The 16,883-nt window shown below is 48.2% G+C and overlaps 1 protein-coding gene across 2 annotated transcripts in view; it reads right to left on the bottom strand.

The window, feature by feature from the left end:
* The window catches only part of DPF3 (double PHD fingers 3), a 249,968-nt gene that overhangs the window by 116,532 nt on the left and 116,553 nt on the right, over window positions 1-16,883 (bottom strand). For both annotated transcript variants that reach the window (XM_029951159.1, XM_029951160.1), the window contains exon 3: window positions 11,337-11,444. In XM_029951159.1, the coding sequence (XP_029807019.1) occupies window positions 11,337-11,444 (108 nt within the window). The remainder of the gene's footprint in view (window positions 1-11,336; window positions 11,445-16,883) is intronic.

Genomic DNA, 16,883 nt, shown 5'->3' with positions numbered 1-16,883 from the left:
CCAACAGGAGCTCACCACTGGGCTGGCTGGCAGACCTGGTCAATGCAGCCTAGCAGGATGGTGGGGGCAGGAAGGATGGTGACAGGCACATGGAGCACTGAGATAGTTCAAGGGAATACAGACAACCAGAGAGTGCACAAGGCCACTCTGGAGTGACATCCCAGCTCTAGGACCCTAAAGCATGCACTGGACTTTGATCTCCTTATCTGTAAAACTAGGGGTTAAAGCCTACTTCCTGGTGTTGCTATGGGGGCCAAAGGAGACATGGGATACAGAGTGTCTGCACAAGGAGCGTGTTGCTCAACCAACGTGAGCACCTTCCTGCCACCTCCACCTCCAAGGTGGTGGCATCTGCCGGCAAACCCCTCACCCTCTGACACTCTTAGACCATGGGAAGCAGTGTGGCAGTGTCTCCCCTAGCCGGGGTGCAGGTCAAGGGAGAAAGAGGCAAAGAGGCCAAGTCCAGATCAGTGCCGAGGACAGAGGAGGCTGAGGATGAGGCAGAGCTCGAAGGCGAGAGGCCAGCCTCACTTCAGTTCCAGGGCAGGCCCGGTCCTGCAGATTTGAAAATCACAGCAAAATCACATGGAAAATGCCCTGCCCGATTCATTCATGAGACACAAAATTCCTGAACACTTCCTGTGTACCAGGTTCTGTTCTAAGTGCTGAAGTCACGGCTGTGAACAAGAGAGGGAAAGTCCTGCCCTCATAGAAGCTATATTCTACGGGGCGCCTGAGTGGCTCAGTCAGTTGAGTGTCTGACTTGAGCTCATGTCATGATCTCACAGTTCGTGGGTTCTGGCCCCATATCAGGCTCTCTGCTGACAGCTCAGAGCCTGGAGTCTGCTTCCAACTCTGTGTCCCTCTCGTTCTGCCCCTCCCCTACTCATGATCTGCCTCTCAAAAATAAATAAATGTTGAAAAAATTATTTAAAAAAAAGAAATTATATTCTAGTGGAGGGGGGCAATACCTAAAATAAATGAGTGAAGCTTACAGCACAACAGATGGTGATCAGTGCTTTGGAGAGAAACAGAGTAGAGGAGGGGACCCTGGAGTATCCAGGAAAGTAGGAGGGTGATGACACCCTGAAATGTGGCCAACAAAATGCAAACCGGAGGAGGGGAAAGGGGGCACACTGATATCTAAGAAAGCATGTTCCAGGCCCAGGAGCCGTCAGTGCAATGGCCCTGAGGCTGGGGCCCATCTGTCTGGAGGACGGTGAACCAGGGGGCAGAGTAGGAGACCAGTCCAGAGTGACAGGGGCCTTGAAGGGCCATGCAGGCCACTGAGAGGAGGTTGGCTTCTGCTCTGAGTGTGATTGGAAGCCAGTAGAAGTTTTGAGCAAAGAGTAACAGGATGATACCTGTATTTTAAGAGGTTCTCTCTGGAAATCACTGAAGGAGGAAAGGCAGAGTGGGGAGAGCAGTTGGTGGTTGCTGCAATATGCGTGGGTCCTCACCAATGAGCCTGGTGCTTAGGAGCAGGCTGTGAGTGGCACAGACAAGCCCTGTCTTCATGGCACTTACATCCTGGTTTCTAGGTACATCCAGGGGGCAGGCCTTTGGGGAGCATCCCCACACAGTGACCCAGGATAGAGGGCAGGCGCAGACGCTAGGTGGCCAGTGCTGAGCGGCAAATGTATGGTGACACACCAGAGCAAATTCACAGAGGAATGGCTTTCCAGAAGAAGGTAGACCAGCCTAGGCCACAAGCAGGAGAAAAGAGCCAGCCAGACGGGCCTGGCCTAGCATACCATGGGATGACAGGTGTCAGTAAAAGCGGGGAGGAAGCCTTCCAAGTTGACCTCTGTGCCCTGCGCAATGGATGCCAGGGTTCTGGGACATATGAGGTGACTTTTGCAAGCTGTGGGTACTTTAGAGTAGAAGGTACCAGACTTGGGGCTTTCAAAAAGACTCAAAGGCAGAATGCAGTCCCATTCCAGGCCAGACAGTATACACTCTTTGAGCTGGACAGTGATCCTGCAATGGACTAGAAATGGACACAGCATCAGCTGAGACCCCCTCGGCCCACCCAGCAGAGCAGCGTGAAGACGGTGTTCCGGTGGAGGCCCTCCAGGTCCACCCTCCCTCGGGACTCTCAAAACAATGCTGTGAAGTGAGCTTCATCTGCATGTCACAGACAAAGAACCAATACCAGAGTCATTAGGTAACTGCCCCAAATCACACAGCCCGTAGGTAGAGGGGTCTGGACTGGAACCCAGGCCTTGGGATCTCCGTTTGGTGTCTTTTCTCCCACAGAGCCCAGCTGTAGGGCACAGCAAAGACCCCTATGACCTAAAATCAGAGAGGCAAGATGGCAAAACTGGGGACAAGCCCCACAGGCCAGGCTGGGAACTGGACAGGAAGCCCAAGTCAGCTGCCACAGGCTTCTGTCTGCTCGGTGTCCCTCATCTGTGAAAGGGGGATGCTGAGAGAGAAACCATGTTCTCCAAGACTGCGATCAAACACTGGGCACCTTTCTTTCTTCTATCCCTTAAATAAATCTTTCCCATCCACCTGCTATGTGCCAAGCCTGGTGCTGGGCGCTGTGAATGCAGATGAAGAAACAGGTGGGTCCCTGCACTCAGAGTGTGTCCAGTAAATGGGCAACACGTCACAGGGTGGCCCCTCAGTCCTGTGACCCATGCTCTGAACACGGTTCTGCGGGGTGGAATGGCAAACGTGACCGTGGAAAGTGTACAGCAGCTGTGCACGCCACCCAGCCCACCCCCAGGTGCCACCCATGTCGGCTGCCAGACGCAGCCGTGCAGAATGCAAGCCATGCTGAGACTCAGCCCAGGCTCGGTCCCCCAGACTGTCAGGAAGGCAACAGGAGTACGGACAGTCACAGCGTGAGGCAGGGTTGCAGCGGCCTGCCCACCTCTCCCCGGCTCTCCTGCTCCTGAGGCCAACGTGAGCTGAAGAAGCTGCTGTTACAAGCCTCCAGGATGGATGGCTGCGGGCTCTGACACCACGGGAAGGAGATAAATGACTGGTCATTTCCCCCTGATGCACTTGAAGGCATCCATTCTCCCAGCTGTACCAAGCTCAGGCAGCCCCCCTTGCGGAGCCAGATAAGCACTGACAGATGTGGGTGGGAGCCGGAGCATCCTTCCCCCTTGGAAGGACACAGCCAGACTCCTCTGCGGGCCAGGAGAAGGTCACTGTGTCCACTGGCTCACACCTGGCTGGGGGCTCCACGGGTCCCTTCCTTCGCCTCCCATCTCGCCCACCCCCCGCCGGGCTCATCCCGGTGAGGAACACCCGGGAAAGAGGGAGGGCGAGGGGCAGAGGGAGCCAGCTGACAGGCTCATCAATCTCGGGCTACATGCTTGGCACATCGGCGTCCCTTAAGTTGTTCCCGGACCGGGAGGGTGCCGGAGGAGTCAGGAGGACTGTCTCGAGGAGAAGAGAAATCACGCTGAACATCAGAGAGCAAATGGTGGAAGAAGCCTGGAGACTATTAAAATGTGGGCCATGTACAGAAGCAGTAGGGAACTAATTAAGATGCAGGATTTGCAAAAGCTGGGGAAGTTGGCCGCAGCCTGCTCCCATCTGGAGAGTTCTGGCGGTTCAGTGTGGCAGGGACAGCACCCTAGGCGGGTGAAGCAGGCCTCCCCACCCCTGCCCCAGCAGGTGGGACTCAAGCCTGGAGCTCCCCCTCCCCCCACCTTGGGGGGCACCCTTCTGAGGATCTCTGTGACTTGCTTGTTGGTCTGCTAGGACACCATCTTCTCTGAGGCACCTGAGGCTACCTTCCCCTCAGGGTTCCTGCCCTTCCGCTCATGTTCCCCCAACAACGTGTGGTGGATAGTGACTATCCTGGTCATTCATCCCATCATTGAGTGGCTGCCAAAGGCAAACACACACGCATGCACGCAAGAAAGAACCAGAATGCCCTATTATTCCTGGCTGCCTTCCCTCCCATCCCCCTTGGAATTTGGCAAGGGTGGCAAAGAGCCATGTTGCTCCCCAAGTCTCCTGGCGCAGAAGGGATTTACGAGGCCTCAAGCACATTCTGGGAGCAGAACGAACATCTGGCAGAAAAGCACTCTTGGTCTGAGGACACCACCATGAATGGGTGTGTTGGGTCCTGAAGCAACATGGCACCAGTTCCAACAGGCTCCCCCTTAGGGTTCTCTCCTTGGCCTCACCACTGATATCCCCTGGGAAATGAACTTCCTGATTCAGCGCCACAGTGCCCCAACCTCTAAAACCCACCCTCGACCAGGGGAACCAAGAGGTCTGGGGTCGGAAGATGCTAAATTGATCTAAGCAGACCATCTGAGCATTTAATCCAGAGAGGCACAAGTAAAAGTTTGTTCCCAGCCTTTCTTTTCTTCATTCACACACACACACACACACACACACACACACACACACACACTGAAGTTAAAGGCCTCTTTTTTAATCAGCTGGCTTTTGCCCAACACTGCCCTGCTTCAGGGCCTTCTGGTGGATATTTACTATCCACCTTTCTCTCCTGCCAGCTCGGCTCCCCTTCGCAAGGACAGAGCTCCATTCTTGGGGAAATGGTCCAGGGGAGGCCCCTCTCTGGCCCAGTCCTCATGTTGCACGAATTGTGGCGGCTGCGCCTTGAAACACCTTGCGTTCGCCTCTGCAGCCAAGTGCAAGCCGCAGGAAACACTGAACTCCATTGTCAGTCAGCGGAGAGGAATAATGTTGTGTGTGTTGTCCTTCAGACGCCCAGGCAAGAGGAGGTTGCAAGATATTTATTCAAGACAGATTGGAGGGGTGATGTTAGGCGTGAGAAACACATAGGTCCAGGGACACAGAATGTTTTCAAGTCCCAAAGAGCTCTCCCCAGCTCTCAGCCCCATCCCACCTGCACACAGGCATATTTTCATTTTCAGCAAGTAGTAAAGAAATGCAGGCAAGATGGCATATTCACAGTGCGGGAGACAGGATGAGGGCAGCGGGATGAGTGTGCTCCGACGGTGTGTAACTTAGCTCTGAACAGTGACTGAACAGCAGCCAACGGCAGCCATGATTGCCTCTCCACTCCCGGCCCTGAGACGTATTCTCAGCCCAGACCAGCTCTGTGCTTTGCAGGGGGTGAACCATAGCTGGACGGTTCTATAGCCCTGTCTTCAGACCTTTCCTTAATCTACACCCTCTCCCCTTGCCCCGACCTGGTTTCCTGACAGAGCTCTCGACTCTGCAAACCTGAGGTCAGAGACTACTCTCACCTAACGGCCTCTGTTACTGAAAGCTCCTACTGCTGGCAGGATTCAGGCAGGGACACAAAGGAAGACAGGAGGTACAAGCTGGGTGTTGGCATGATAAATTGCTTGTGGCATCTCCTCATTATCCATAGGGGGGCCTGACATGGAAGGAAACTCAGGCCCTGAGACAATTCTGCTCCGGGCCAGTGCCCCCATCTCTCACAAATCAGGGGGACTCCTCTCCCTCTCCCCCAAGGAAATGAAGGTGCTGATGGTGGAGCCCAAGGGAGGCTCCAACTGTCACAGACATAACTACATTCCTGGAGCTTGTCAGGGGGACCTCAGGAGACTCACTCCGGGAGGCTGGGAGGGAAGAGAGAAGAGAGGCCGGTGTCCCGGGGGCCAGGTGGTGGAGGGGTGCCAAGGATTGATTGGTTCATTCATTGGTTTTCTTTCAACATAAACTTAGGCTTCTAGTTTCCATAAATTTAAAGAGATCCAGCTCAGGTTGGACAAATTGATTATCGATTTTCAGCAAGGTTTGCCCAAAAAGGATTATACATAATGTTGTACAATTTGCTTTTCTTTTTCCATTTAACAGTATATCTTAGACATCCTTCCATCTTTTCTACTCATTTCTTTAAATGGCAAAATAGTATTCCATTTTATGAGTGAACTGTGTATTTAACTAGTCCACTATCAGTGGACCATTCTTTGTTGTTGTCGTCGTTGTTACTGTTATGAACAATGTCACAATGGATGACCTTATACATTGCGAGTATATATTTATTTATAGGATGAATTCCTAACAGCAGAATTTCTAGGTCAGAGGGCATGTGCTTTTTAAATACTGATAGGTACTAAGCATTGACCTTCAAAAAGGTTATACCTAATTCCACTGCAGTGTGTAAAAGAGAAGCAATCCCTAGTCTCTCTCCCCGTCTCTGTTTCCTTCAACTTCTCCTCTGTCCCTGGGAAGGTTCGTTCACCCTGCCTGACTATCCTCAGCTTCTAGGAATTTGCATCAAATGATCCGGGGACTCTGACCATGACTCTACCCTGAGTCACACTCAAAAGTACCAGCCAACACATCTCAGTCTCTTTGAACCCAAATCAAAAGGAGTAAAAATAAGAGACAGTCATTTTAAAATATTGTCCAAGTTGACCCTGTGCTGGGGAAGACGTAATATCCAAAAATAAAGGAGTGGGGGAGAGCCCTCTCAGCTGGAAACTGCATTTTATAAATGATGAGGCAGAGCCCCTGAAAGGTGGGGACCTGCCAAGGGGACAGAGAGTGGCTGAGATCCAGCTAACCCACAAAGGGACATCATTTTGTAAATGTCCGCCCAGAGGGGGTGCCTGCTACTGCTGCACAAGGGTGCCACCCAGGCTGGCTGAGGCCGGGGATGAAGGCCCTTTTCTGACATTTTGGCGTGTGTGAAAATTCAAATTCAAACGGAGGATGCCTCTCAGAAGAGAATGACACATGCTGCTTAGCGTTCTCTAGATGGACCCTGGCGCTTTGAGGTCCGAGGCTCTGGTTCCTTATCACCGACTCTCAGGCACCCCCCTGGCATCTTCATTCACAACCCGTGGTGGCAGGCTAGCGTGGCGGTTACAGCCTGAAAGACCGGCCCAAGGAGTCCAGACTCAGAACGGAATATGGAAATGACGAACTCTCAGCCCAAAGCATTGGGGTTTTTGTTTTTAGCAGGCTTAGCGATAGATCTGATCCCCCAAAGAAAGGAACCAAGTTCATCTGAGAAAGAGCTCCATCATTCAAAAAGTTATTTATTCCAGGCCTGGCTGTTTATGTTTCTCAGTGCCTGGATGCTGGCATGGAAGAACGACCTGCCTTGGATGAACCCAACTTACTTGGGATCTTTTGCCACATGGGGATATGGTTACACCTCCAAGGGCCCATCCTCAGTAAGCTGGTGCTCGCTTTTCCAGAGAGGGTTCTCATATAGGACCCTCACCAACTTGGGCTCTGGGCCTTTCCACCCTAAGATCTGGAACAGATCAGACTCAGAGGCCAAGGAAATCTTTCAAATGATCATAGATAGACATGATGACCTGATGCGCTGGTGGGCACTTGGCTCCAGCAAATCCCCAGCCCTAAGGTTCTTCCTTTTTCCACCCTCTACTGGTCATAACAGGTCCAAGGATAGGGCAAGTCCAAAGCCAGCTGTGACTCCAGCTGCTCCACATCAGCCACTGGGAGGCCAGTGTGCTCAAAGTAAGTGTCTTGTACACAAAAGGGCCAGACACTCATAAAATAACTTCTCACTCAGTCTCATCAACAATGAGACTGTCAGTTCCCAGCTATGTGAGCAGCACAGCAAACCTTCCCTGGCTCTGCCCACAGCCTGATTTCCCTAACATATAAAGTGGGCTTATCCCACTTTTATCCCTTCCTTCCTTCTCCACCTCCCAGGGCTATGGTAGGGACCAAAGGAAATGCTATAAATGAAAATGCTTTGTAAAGGGCTTTGTAAATTACAGCGTGCTGTTCAGACACTGGTTATGATGATGACGATGATGATTCAATCAGGGTTCTCCATCCCCTGGGTGGCAGTGATTGGTAGAGCAGACATAAACTCAGCCAGCTAATCATAATCAGTCCTTCCTGCCACTTCTCTGCCACAGCCATAGAAGGGGACTGCTTTCTGCTGAGCATAATGAGTGCTAAGCCTGGGACCGCCGGTGGCCACCTTGCCTCCCCCACAAGGAGACGAGGGTTAGAGGTGGAAAGAGACACAGAGCCCTCACTACAGTGTTTGAGCCCCTGGATACAGCTATGCCTGAAACCAGGCCAATTCTGAGATTTACTGTTATGTGAACCAACTTCCCTATTTTTTTCCTTAGGCTAGTTTGATTTGTGCATCTGACATTTATAACGAGAAAAGAATTCCAACTATCTCTTGGATGCATTTTGATCATTAATATATTAGTTTTATAATCAGAAAATAAAGTTTTTAAGGGAATTTTTTTTTTAAGTTAATGTACCTATGAGAGCACAAAGAAGCAGAAAAAAGCACTGAACAGAGAAACCAAGCAATGTGGATTCGATGCTTGTTCCCACAGAAATTGTTGTGTGACTTTGAGTAAGTCTCCTAATCTGCCTGGACCTCACAAAATAGGCCACTGGAGTTAATGATGTCTGAGTTATGTTATAGCTCGAAATATCTTTGGTTCCATAAAAGACAATTCAATTCGTTTAATACAAAGTGGTCTTAGGAAAGGCTTTCTATACAAAATGTTAAGAATAAAGACCAACAATTAAAAACTAGTGTCAAGTATTTATAATAAAATCTTTCAAACTGACAAATAACATATGAGATGTTCTCACATAAGAAATTTAATATGAAATCATATATGAATATGAAAATATTCACCACCTCTCCAATTAAGTTGGAAAAATTAGAGAGCAGCCTGGTTCAAATAGCTGTGATATATTCATACAATGGAATATTGTGTAACTGTAAAAAGGAAAGAGGAAATTCCTTCTATGTTGATATGGCTGATGCCTGCGGCGCATTTTTAAATGGAATGGGCAAAATGCAAGGTGGCTAAAGTCATATGGATGTAATTCTTGGTGTGTGCATAGAAAATCTCTTAAAGAATCTCAAAAAACTGGTACCACTGATTACCTGATTACCTCTTGGGAGGCGAGGTCTTATTTTTTTAGTATACAATGTACCCTTTTCTTATCTTTGGAATGTCGAAACATGTGACTGTGTAACTTACTCAAATTTTTTTAAATTTCAATTAAAAGGGAAAGAAAGGGGGAAAAGGAGGAAGAAAGGACAGATACTATTTCAGATGACATGGGTGATCCTAATGGTTAATTGAAGCCTAACTAGAAATCCCAAGTACCACTGTGCCCATGTATAAACGGGGAAATAGACCAAGAGGGTCCACATACTCCAACATGGAGACATATCCAGCTGGGGACACATGCCTAGATAATCCCTCCCTTCAAAACCCGCACAGCCAACCCAGCATATCCTCAGCCTCTTCCTACAGCTGCAAAGCTCTGAATGGGGTCAAATTCAGTTGGTCCAGGCAAGGACCACGCCAGGGTTACCCCCTCATTCATCAACAGCACTTCCAGAAGAACACCATCAATGATTCAGAAACAATGAAGGAGGACGTCCCCACCTCCACAATAAATTGTTCATATCAATAATCACTTAGGTTTAATTAAAGAAACACAGATGATGTGGAGTCATGCCATGCCAATCTGTGGTCTGGCCATACTTATAAAACACCTGAAAACCACGGTTTCCCAAACTTCAATGTGCCTCGTGGGGGTGCGGTAAAATGCAGATTCTGACTTAGCAGGTCTGGGGTGAGGCCGAGATTCAGCATCTCTACCAAGCTCCCTGGAGAGGCCGTGTTGCTGATCAAGAACACACTGTGAGTGTAGTTCTAGAATCACTCCGACCAATATGGACACTACCAGCCACGTGTGGCAACAGAGCACTTGAAATGTGACTCGTCTGCAATGAGTTGCGAGTTGCGCTAAACGTGTAAAATGCACACTGGAGTTAAAAAACGATACACAAAAACAATGTAAAATATCCCACTCCTAATTTCTATACTGATTACATGCTAGAATGATAATATTATGGCCATCTTAGGTTAAACACAACCCATACTTAAAATTAACTTGATCTGTTTCTTTTTCCCTTGTTCAATGTGGTTACTAGAAAGTATATAATGACGCATGTGGCTTGCGTTAGCTTTCTGTGAGGTTATACCGCTCGGGGAGACTTGGCTCTCCTACAACCTGCACCTTGGGAAGTTTGCAGCAAACTGGTCAACACCCTGAAGTGTTTGCAAGGGTCTGTAAATTCTGCAGGGCCACTGACGACTTGGATGGACCTACTGAAAACTCTAGCCCTTACCCATCTCTAACAAATAAAACTTCCACATGAGTGAAATCTGGGTTAAAACAAACAATCAGAATGGGCTTAACCATAGAACTGGGAGTGAAAGCATCCCAAACAACTGTAAATAGAGATTTTGCAGAGAAAACACAGCCTCAGACATTAGTGTGGAAAGGCAGGAGTGAAGTAAGCTTGGGCAGCCTAGTAACCTAAGGCAGCTAGCCTTGGCAGGGTCTATACTATTTGGTGAGGGTGGGAAGGGAAAAGCCAGCTCTGCCTTTGTTCCCCTAAACAGCACTGTTCCCACCAACCTGAGTCACTTTGCAGTCCTGGCACCCCCCAAACCAGAGGTTCCTTTAAAGCTGAAGATCCAGGGCAAACATTTGGCCTTGCTGCAACCCAGACACAGGGCTGAAGATGGCCATCTAGGGGCACCTGGGTGGCACAGTCAGTTAAGCGTCCAACTTCAGCTCAGGTCATGATCTTGCAGTCTATGGGTTCAAGTCCCGCATCGAGCTCTGTGCGGACAGCTCGAGCCTGGAACCTGTTTCAGATTCTGTGTCCCCTCTCTCTCTGCCCCTCCCCTGCTCACACTCTGTCTGTCTGTCTCCCTCTCTCTCTCTCTCTCTCTCAAAAACAAATAAATATTTTTTACAAATTTTTGAAGATGGTTATCTAGTCAGAAGGATTATAACAGTTCAGTAGTCAAGAAAACTAGCCAATTCCTTCTGCATGCCCACAGCGCAATCAGCACCAACGAGAGGCAAATTGTGAACGCAGACTCTACTGTTTCCATGCCCAAGATGGGTTCTATTTTTAGCAAGTGGCCCTTTTTGGGTAAGATGCTCCTAAAGTTCATTCACAGTAAAGGGGGGCAGTATGCTCTCGTTAGAAACACAGAAGCTAAAGCAAGGTTTCTTTACTTGAGGCCAACAGAAGGTGTCTGGAAAGGCATTCCTTGTGGGTCTGTTCCCACCCTCCCCTGCTTGCTTTACTCCATGCAGTGGCAAGAGGAAGACAAAAGAAAAGGGAAGGCACAAGACAACACAGGGAAGAGACACTCAGGTGAACACATACACACGTTTGCACATGAGAAAGAGAGAGAGGCACACCTTTGGGCACCAATGGGGCAGGTTCGGTCTCCCACAAAACTCAGCTCTATAGACAAAGGAGCAAAGCAACCTCGTCCTGGGCCAGCCCAGCCCTCCCCCACCTCTCCCACCAAGGGCTCAACCAAGCTTCAGAGGGTACTGACCAGGTTTAATTTCCAGCAGCCGAAGCTTTGGATCCTCAGGTGGGTGCAATCGTCTCTTCTTACGCCAGCAGCGAGCAGGGTACGTGTACAGCTGGCCCGGGGCGAGGCCTGTGGACAGAGACAGTGTAAAGGTTAAGGGCTCCAGGCTCGAAGAGGCCTTGGAAAACTCGCTGTCTGACCCTCTCACTCACAGTGAGAGGAAACTGAAGTCCAGAAAGGTAAAGTGACTTGTCAAGATCACACAGCTGGTTGATGCACAGGCAGTATCTAGGTCATCTGACTCCAGGACCCTTGTTCTGTCTACTCCACCATGCTGTCTCAGTAAACCCATCCCATCACCATGCCTAAGACAGTTCAGATCCCTGGGATGGGGAGATCAGAGGGACCTTTCCAGATTTAATTGCACTGTAGTGTTTCCAAGGCAGTGGACCCGCAGCTATTACCCATCAACTGCTTCTTTATCCAGGTCCAGGATAAGGAAGTTCCCTTCAAGGCAAAGCAGCTGAAGTCAGTCTGCCTACCTATAGACAGCCTGGATTGGGAAGCATTTCAAAAAAAACAGGATCAAGGAGCCAGATTTCCTACCTACTGACTTTCTCCACCCACTGTTAGCTGCTGGAAGCTCGCTAAAGCCCACGGGAGCCCTGTGCAACCCCCATCAGAATAGAAGCCTACTCTGGTGACTCCATGCTCCAGACTCGTCCCTTCAGAGCCAGGATGTATGTACAACCCTGCCCACATGCCTGGGCCTTCCAGGAAGAAATGGACAAGGGTCCGGTGGCTGGGCTTATAGACTAACCATAATGTCTCTCAAGAGTCTCCCTTTAGATTTGAACTCCAGCACCGAAGTTCCACACCAGCATCATTTATCATACCAACCACCCCATGAGGATCCTTCTTGCTTATTAGACAACAGTCTTATGACTCCTTTTCCACATAGTGTGGCAGCCAGAGGCTGAATGTGGAATGTGGGCTTTCCACACTAGACAACGGTCTATTCCCAAAAAAAAAAAAAAAGAAAAGTCAGGGGGTGGAGGCTGAGCGAGAAGGGCTTAAGATCAGTTAGGCCATGTGCAGACCTAAAAGAATTTCCTGATACACCCCAAAAAGAAACCAGCAAGCCAAGCAGTCCACTCCTGCTAGAGTAAAAAGCCTAATGAAGACAGGGTCTTTATCTTATTCTCATCAGAATCCCAGAACTAGAACTGTGACTGAGACATAGAAGAATCAGACTAAACACTTGCTGAATGAATGAATGAGCAAATGAATAATTCCAGCTTCATTAAATTAGTCACAACTCAGTCTTCCGTAGATAAATGTGGCATGTGACAACTGTCAGTCCCATGTGAGAAAGTCACTTCCTAGACCTACGATCATGGGGCTTAGAAAATATCAGGACCCTATTTCCATCTGCTGTCTGCCATTTGGGGACCATTTGTAGAGAAAATCTACAAGCATTTCATTGCTATATATCCATGTATTCATTTCTCATTTTTCCCAGTCATCTATACCCATTTATTTGTTTGGGTTCCAAAGCAGAGGCAACAATTCCAGTACTAAAGGAGCCAAAATTTTCAAATTCTCTTCATGTGCTAAGTTTCATTTTTAGTTACACAGCTGCTCCCACAGGTTGCAAGTCTATGAGGAAGCTGAAGGTCCCTACCGCTCCCCATTTTAGTGCTCAGAAACCACTAGGGTCAAGAGCCTAGAGGCCCAGAAAATTCTCTGGTGTCATGAGCTAAAGACTTGTGGTGTCCAAGAGTCATCCCAATACTTAATTTTGCTGATAGCTTCAAAGCTTCTGCACAGTGGGAGGATCCTGAAGCTCTGAGCTCCCTGTGCTCTGAGGACCAGACTTGTGGTGGATTTTGAGAAGATTAATTGAAGCAACGTAAGACTGCTCTCCCTCCCATGGGAGGTCTGGTTGTGACCTATCTTTGAGGGAAGGCATCTCTGGGAATAGTTCAATGTTTCTGAGGTGATTCATTCCATCACCCTGTCACCTCTGACCCTAGAATTCCTACATGGCTGCATTGATTCTGATCTCTTCCCAAAGTTTGACCCACCTCTGAGACTGGCATTCCCCAGGGTCCCCAAAAAGGCCAAGTACAAGGGCTGACCGAGTACCCCACATCCTATAAAAGGGTCCCACCAATCTCCACTCAACTTAGGTTAGTGATTCTTGGTTTTTTCTTACACTTTAAATATCTTACAATTTTATTTATCAATGATACCTCAATAAAATAATAATAAAGAATATAAAAATCAAATAATTATAACAGCTTATTATTCAGTTATGTTCAGTATTGTCTATGTAAGTATTAAGCACAAATTTAAGTATTGAGATTCTGTTATTAGTATATTTTTCAATTTGCTTTTTTACTTAAATCCAAGATAGTTAATATAAAGTGTAATAATGATTTCAGGAATAGAACTTAGTAATTCATCACTTACATATAACAATACATTAGTGATTCTTAATCCAGACTGAACCCCAAAATTACATGGAGAAATTTTTTTTTTATTTTCTTTAAATGTATTTATTTTGAGAAAGAAATAGTACAAGTGGAGGAAGGGCAGAGAGAGAGAGAGAGAGAGAGAGAGAGAGAGAGAGAGAGAGGATCCCAAGCAGGATTCATGCTGCCAGCACTGAGGCTGACAGGGGGCTCAAATCCACCTATGAAACCTCGAAATCATGACCTGTACCAAAACCAAGAGTTGGACATTTAACCAACTGAGCCACCCAGGTACCCTTACCTGAAGAACTTCCTAATAACAAGACCAAATATTCATGCCAGACCTACCTAATCTGAATTTAAGTGGGTGGGAGAACTGGGCCAACTATTTTTTCAAGAACCTTATGGATTGTTCCAATGTCTGACCAACGACCTCTGGATATCTAAGCATTATCTAGTTACTGCCTAGATATCCTCTCTGATAGATCAAGACTGGTTAAATGGCCTTCTCTAAAATACCTCAAGGTTTCCAGTGTTTCCCCCAAGGTGTTGTCATTAATTGCCTACTTACTGGAATGTCTCTCCTACTGGTTTTATAAAATCCCGAATGACAGGAACTGTACCCATCTCTGGTATCCCCAGCACTTAGTACAGTGCCTGGTAGACACATCAAGAAGTACTTATCAAATAAATTCAACCAGAGCTGAATAAGATTCAGAAATGCAGGAAGTGAATGGCCTGTCTTCCTGGTTCCAGGAGACTCATACGCCCACATTCAAACTATCCAAGAGGGACCCCAGAGACGGGCTCAGAAGTAAGCATAGAATCTACCCCAAGATGGCAGTCTCTACGCCTTAGGCTCCTGCTTGCCCCACAGGCTGCTTCAGAGAATTTCCCACCTGACCATGAGCGGCTGAGTAAGAAGGGACTGGTTCAGACTAGCACTCTCAAAAGATCTAAATGACAAGAGGTCAAGACTGTCAACACTGGCCCAAGGGCCTATGCCCTCCCTGAGACTGTGGTCACTGCACATGTTTGTCAGCAGCACCGTGGCAGCCTCGGGCCCCTCAGTTTGTAGCTGCAGACCACTCACTCTCCTGGGATTAAGTAGTTCAACTGGCCAAAAGATGGGATTATTTTTATTTCATTCTCTAACTTTCTCTGACGGATTACAGGAACCCCGCAGTGTGGAGGAAGAGCATGGGGCCTCATACCACCAATCCTGTAACCTTGGAAATATCACCACGCCTTTCTGACCCTGTCTCCTTACCCATTAGAGAAGAATGTTAATAATATCTACCTTACAGGGGCTGTTGTAGACATTAGCTTATATTCAGGAAGAAGCTCTTTATAACCATGAAGCCTGTGCAAATGTCAGTTATTAATTATCATGAGTTAGCTGACGTAGACAAGTCTGGACTCTCTGGCCATTGGCATGACAAGGCCCTCACCCCGCATGCCCATGCTGCTCTTTGCACCTTTAGCCATGAGGGTAGAAATAGGCCTCTCTTTGATGTCTGCTTGACTCCATCTCATCTCAACAAGCAAATGGCCCCAAGAACTCTCTCGAGGCTCCAGCCCCCCTTCCCTGCCCTCCTCCCTAGGCTGACAAGCACCAGGGTGCCTTTATAGGGCCAATGCATTCAGCCCTGGAGTTCCACTTATAAAGGGACAAGCACAGCCCCGTGAGAGTTATGTTGTTTATCTCATTAGAACAGGAGGCACATAACTCAAAGCCTGTGTGTGTGGTAGATGGAGGAGGGAGGGAAAGGGAAGGAGGAGGCGGGAGTCACAGCTGCAGCCAGGGAAATTAACCTGAAGGAGTGAGCCTGGGGCTAGGGGGAATATGGAGAAAGGGGGAAGGAGGCAGGAGACAAGAGCGTGGACTAGTCTTCCCTGGTAACCAAGGCCACAGCCACCCTCCATTCACATACCCCACTGAGCAAATTGCTTTTCTCTTACTTTGAGCTGCAACTCTAGTTACAACACTAATACCCATGTACAAGCACAACCATCTCTCTCACATAAACACACACACACACACACACACACCCAAACTCACACACTTGCTGGAGAAAGAACTGTCTCCATAGAAAAAAAGCAGGATGGGCTTGATGCCTCTATGGTCAGCAGACTCCAGACAAGTCACTTGTTACAGCATCGATCAAGTCAGCAGGTAGACCCTAAGTTTCATTACCTCTGACATGCATGAGCTATTATGACCCCAGAAGGTGGGGTCACCTGGGTGTCTCAGTCGGTTAAGCATACAACTCTTGGTTTTGGCTCAAGTCATGATCTCAAGAATACGTTGGATTGAGTCCCACATCAGGATCTGTGCTGGCAGAGCCTATGTGGGATTCTCTCCCTCTCTTTCGTTCTCTCTCCCTTGCCCCTCTCCCACTCATGCTCTTTCTCCCTCTTTCAAAATAAATAAATAAACCTTTTTTTAATTTTTAGAGGGGTACCTGGGTGTCTCGGTTCAGCATCCAGCTTCAGCTCGGGTCATGATCACATGGTTCATGGGTTCAAGCCCTGCATCGAGCTCTGTGCTGACAGCCCAGAGCCTGGAGCCTACTTTGGATTCTGTGTCTCCCTCTCTTCTGCCCCAAGCCCACTCATGTTAGGTCTCTCCCTCTCTCAAAAATAAACATTAATTTTTTTAATTTTTTAAAAGAATTCAGAAGATAAAGTGAGATAGAAAGGAAGTAAAGTAGATATGGGATAGGTACAGGGTTTGAAAAGAAGAAAAGAACTGGGGCAGTTTCTTGTTCCTTCCAACCAGAGCTGAGCAGTGAAAGTTCAAGCTCACCCAGAGAAGGGCTCTCCCTGAAGCCTCTAAGAGAGGGTGTTCAGCAGCCACCATTGAACCCTCCCTGCAATGGAAACCTCACTACCTCACAAGACCGACTTCCTATGGTGGATCAACTCTTATTGTGAGATACAGTTTCACCTCACCCTTATTTTGAATCAAAGTCTACCCTCCTATATTTATGCCAATTTGTTCACCCTCTGTCCCCAGAGTGGACAGGAGTCACCTGTATCCAAACCATCCATCCCATCCACCCGTGTGGGTTTGAAGGACAGCCAACTG

This window comes from Suricata suricatta, chromosome 9, assembly GCF_006229205.1.
Source record: "Suricata suricatta isolate VVHF042 chromosome 9, meerkat_22Aug2017_6uvM2_HiC, whole genome shotgun sequence".
NCBI classification, from domain to species: Eukaryota; Metazoa; Chordata; class Mammalia; order Carnivora; family Herpestidae; genus Suricata; species Suricata suricatta.
This window is presented reverse-complemented; position numbering and strand designations above follow the sequence as displayed.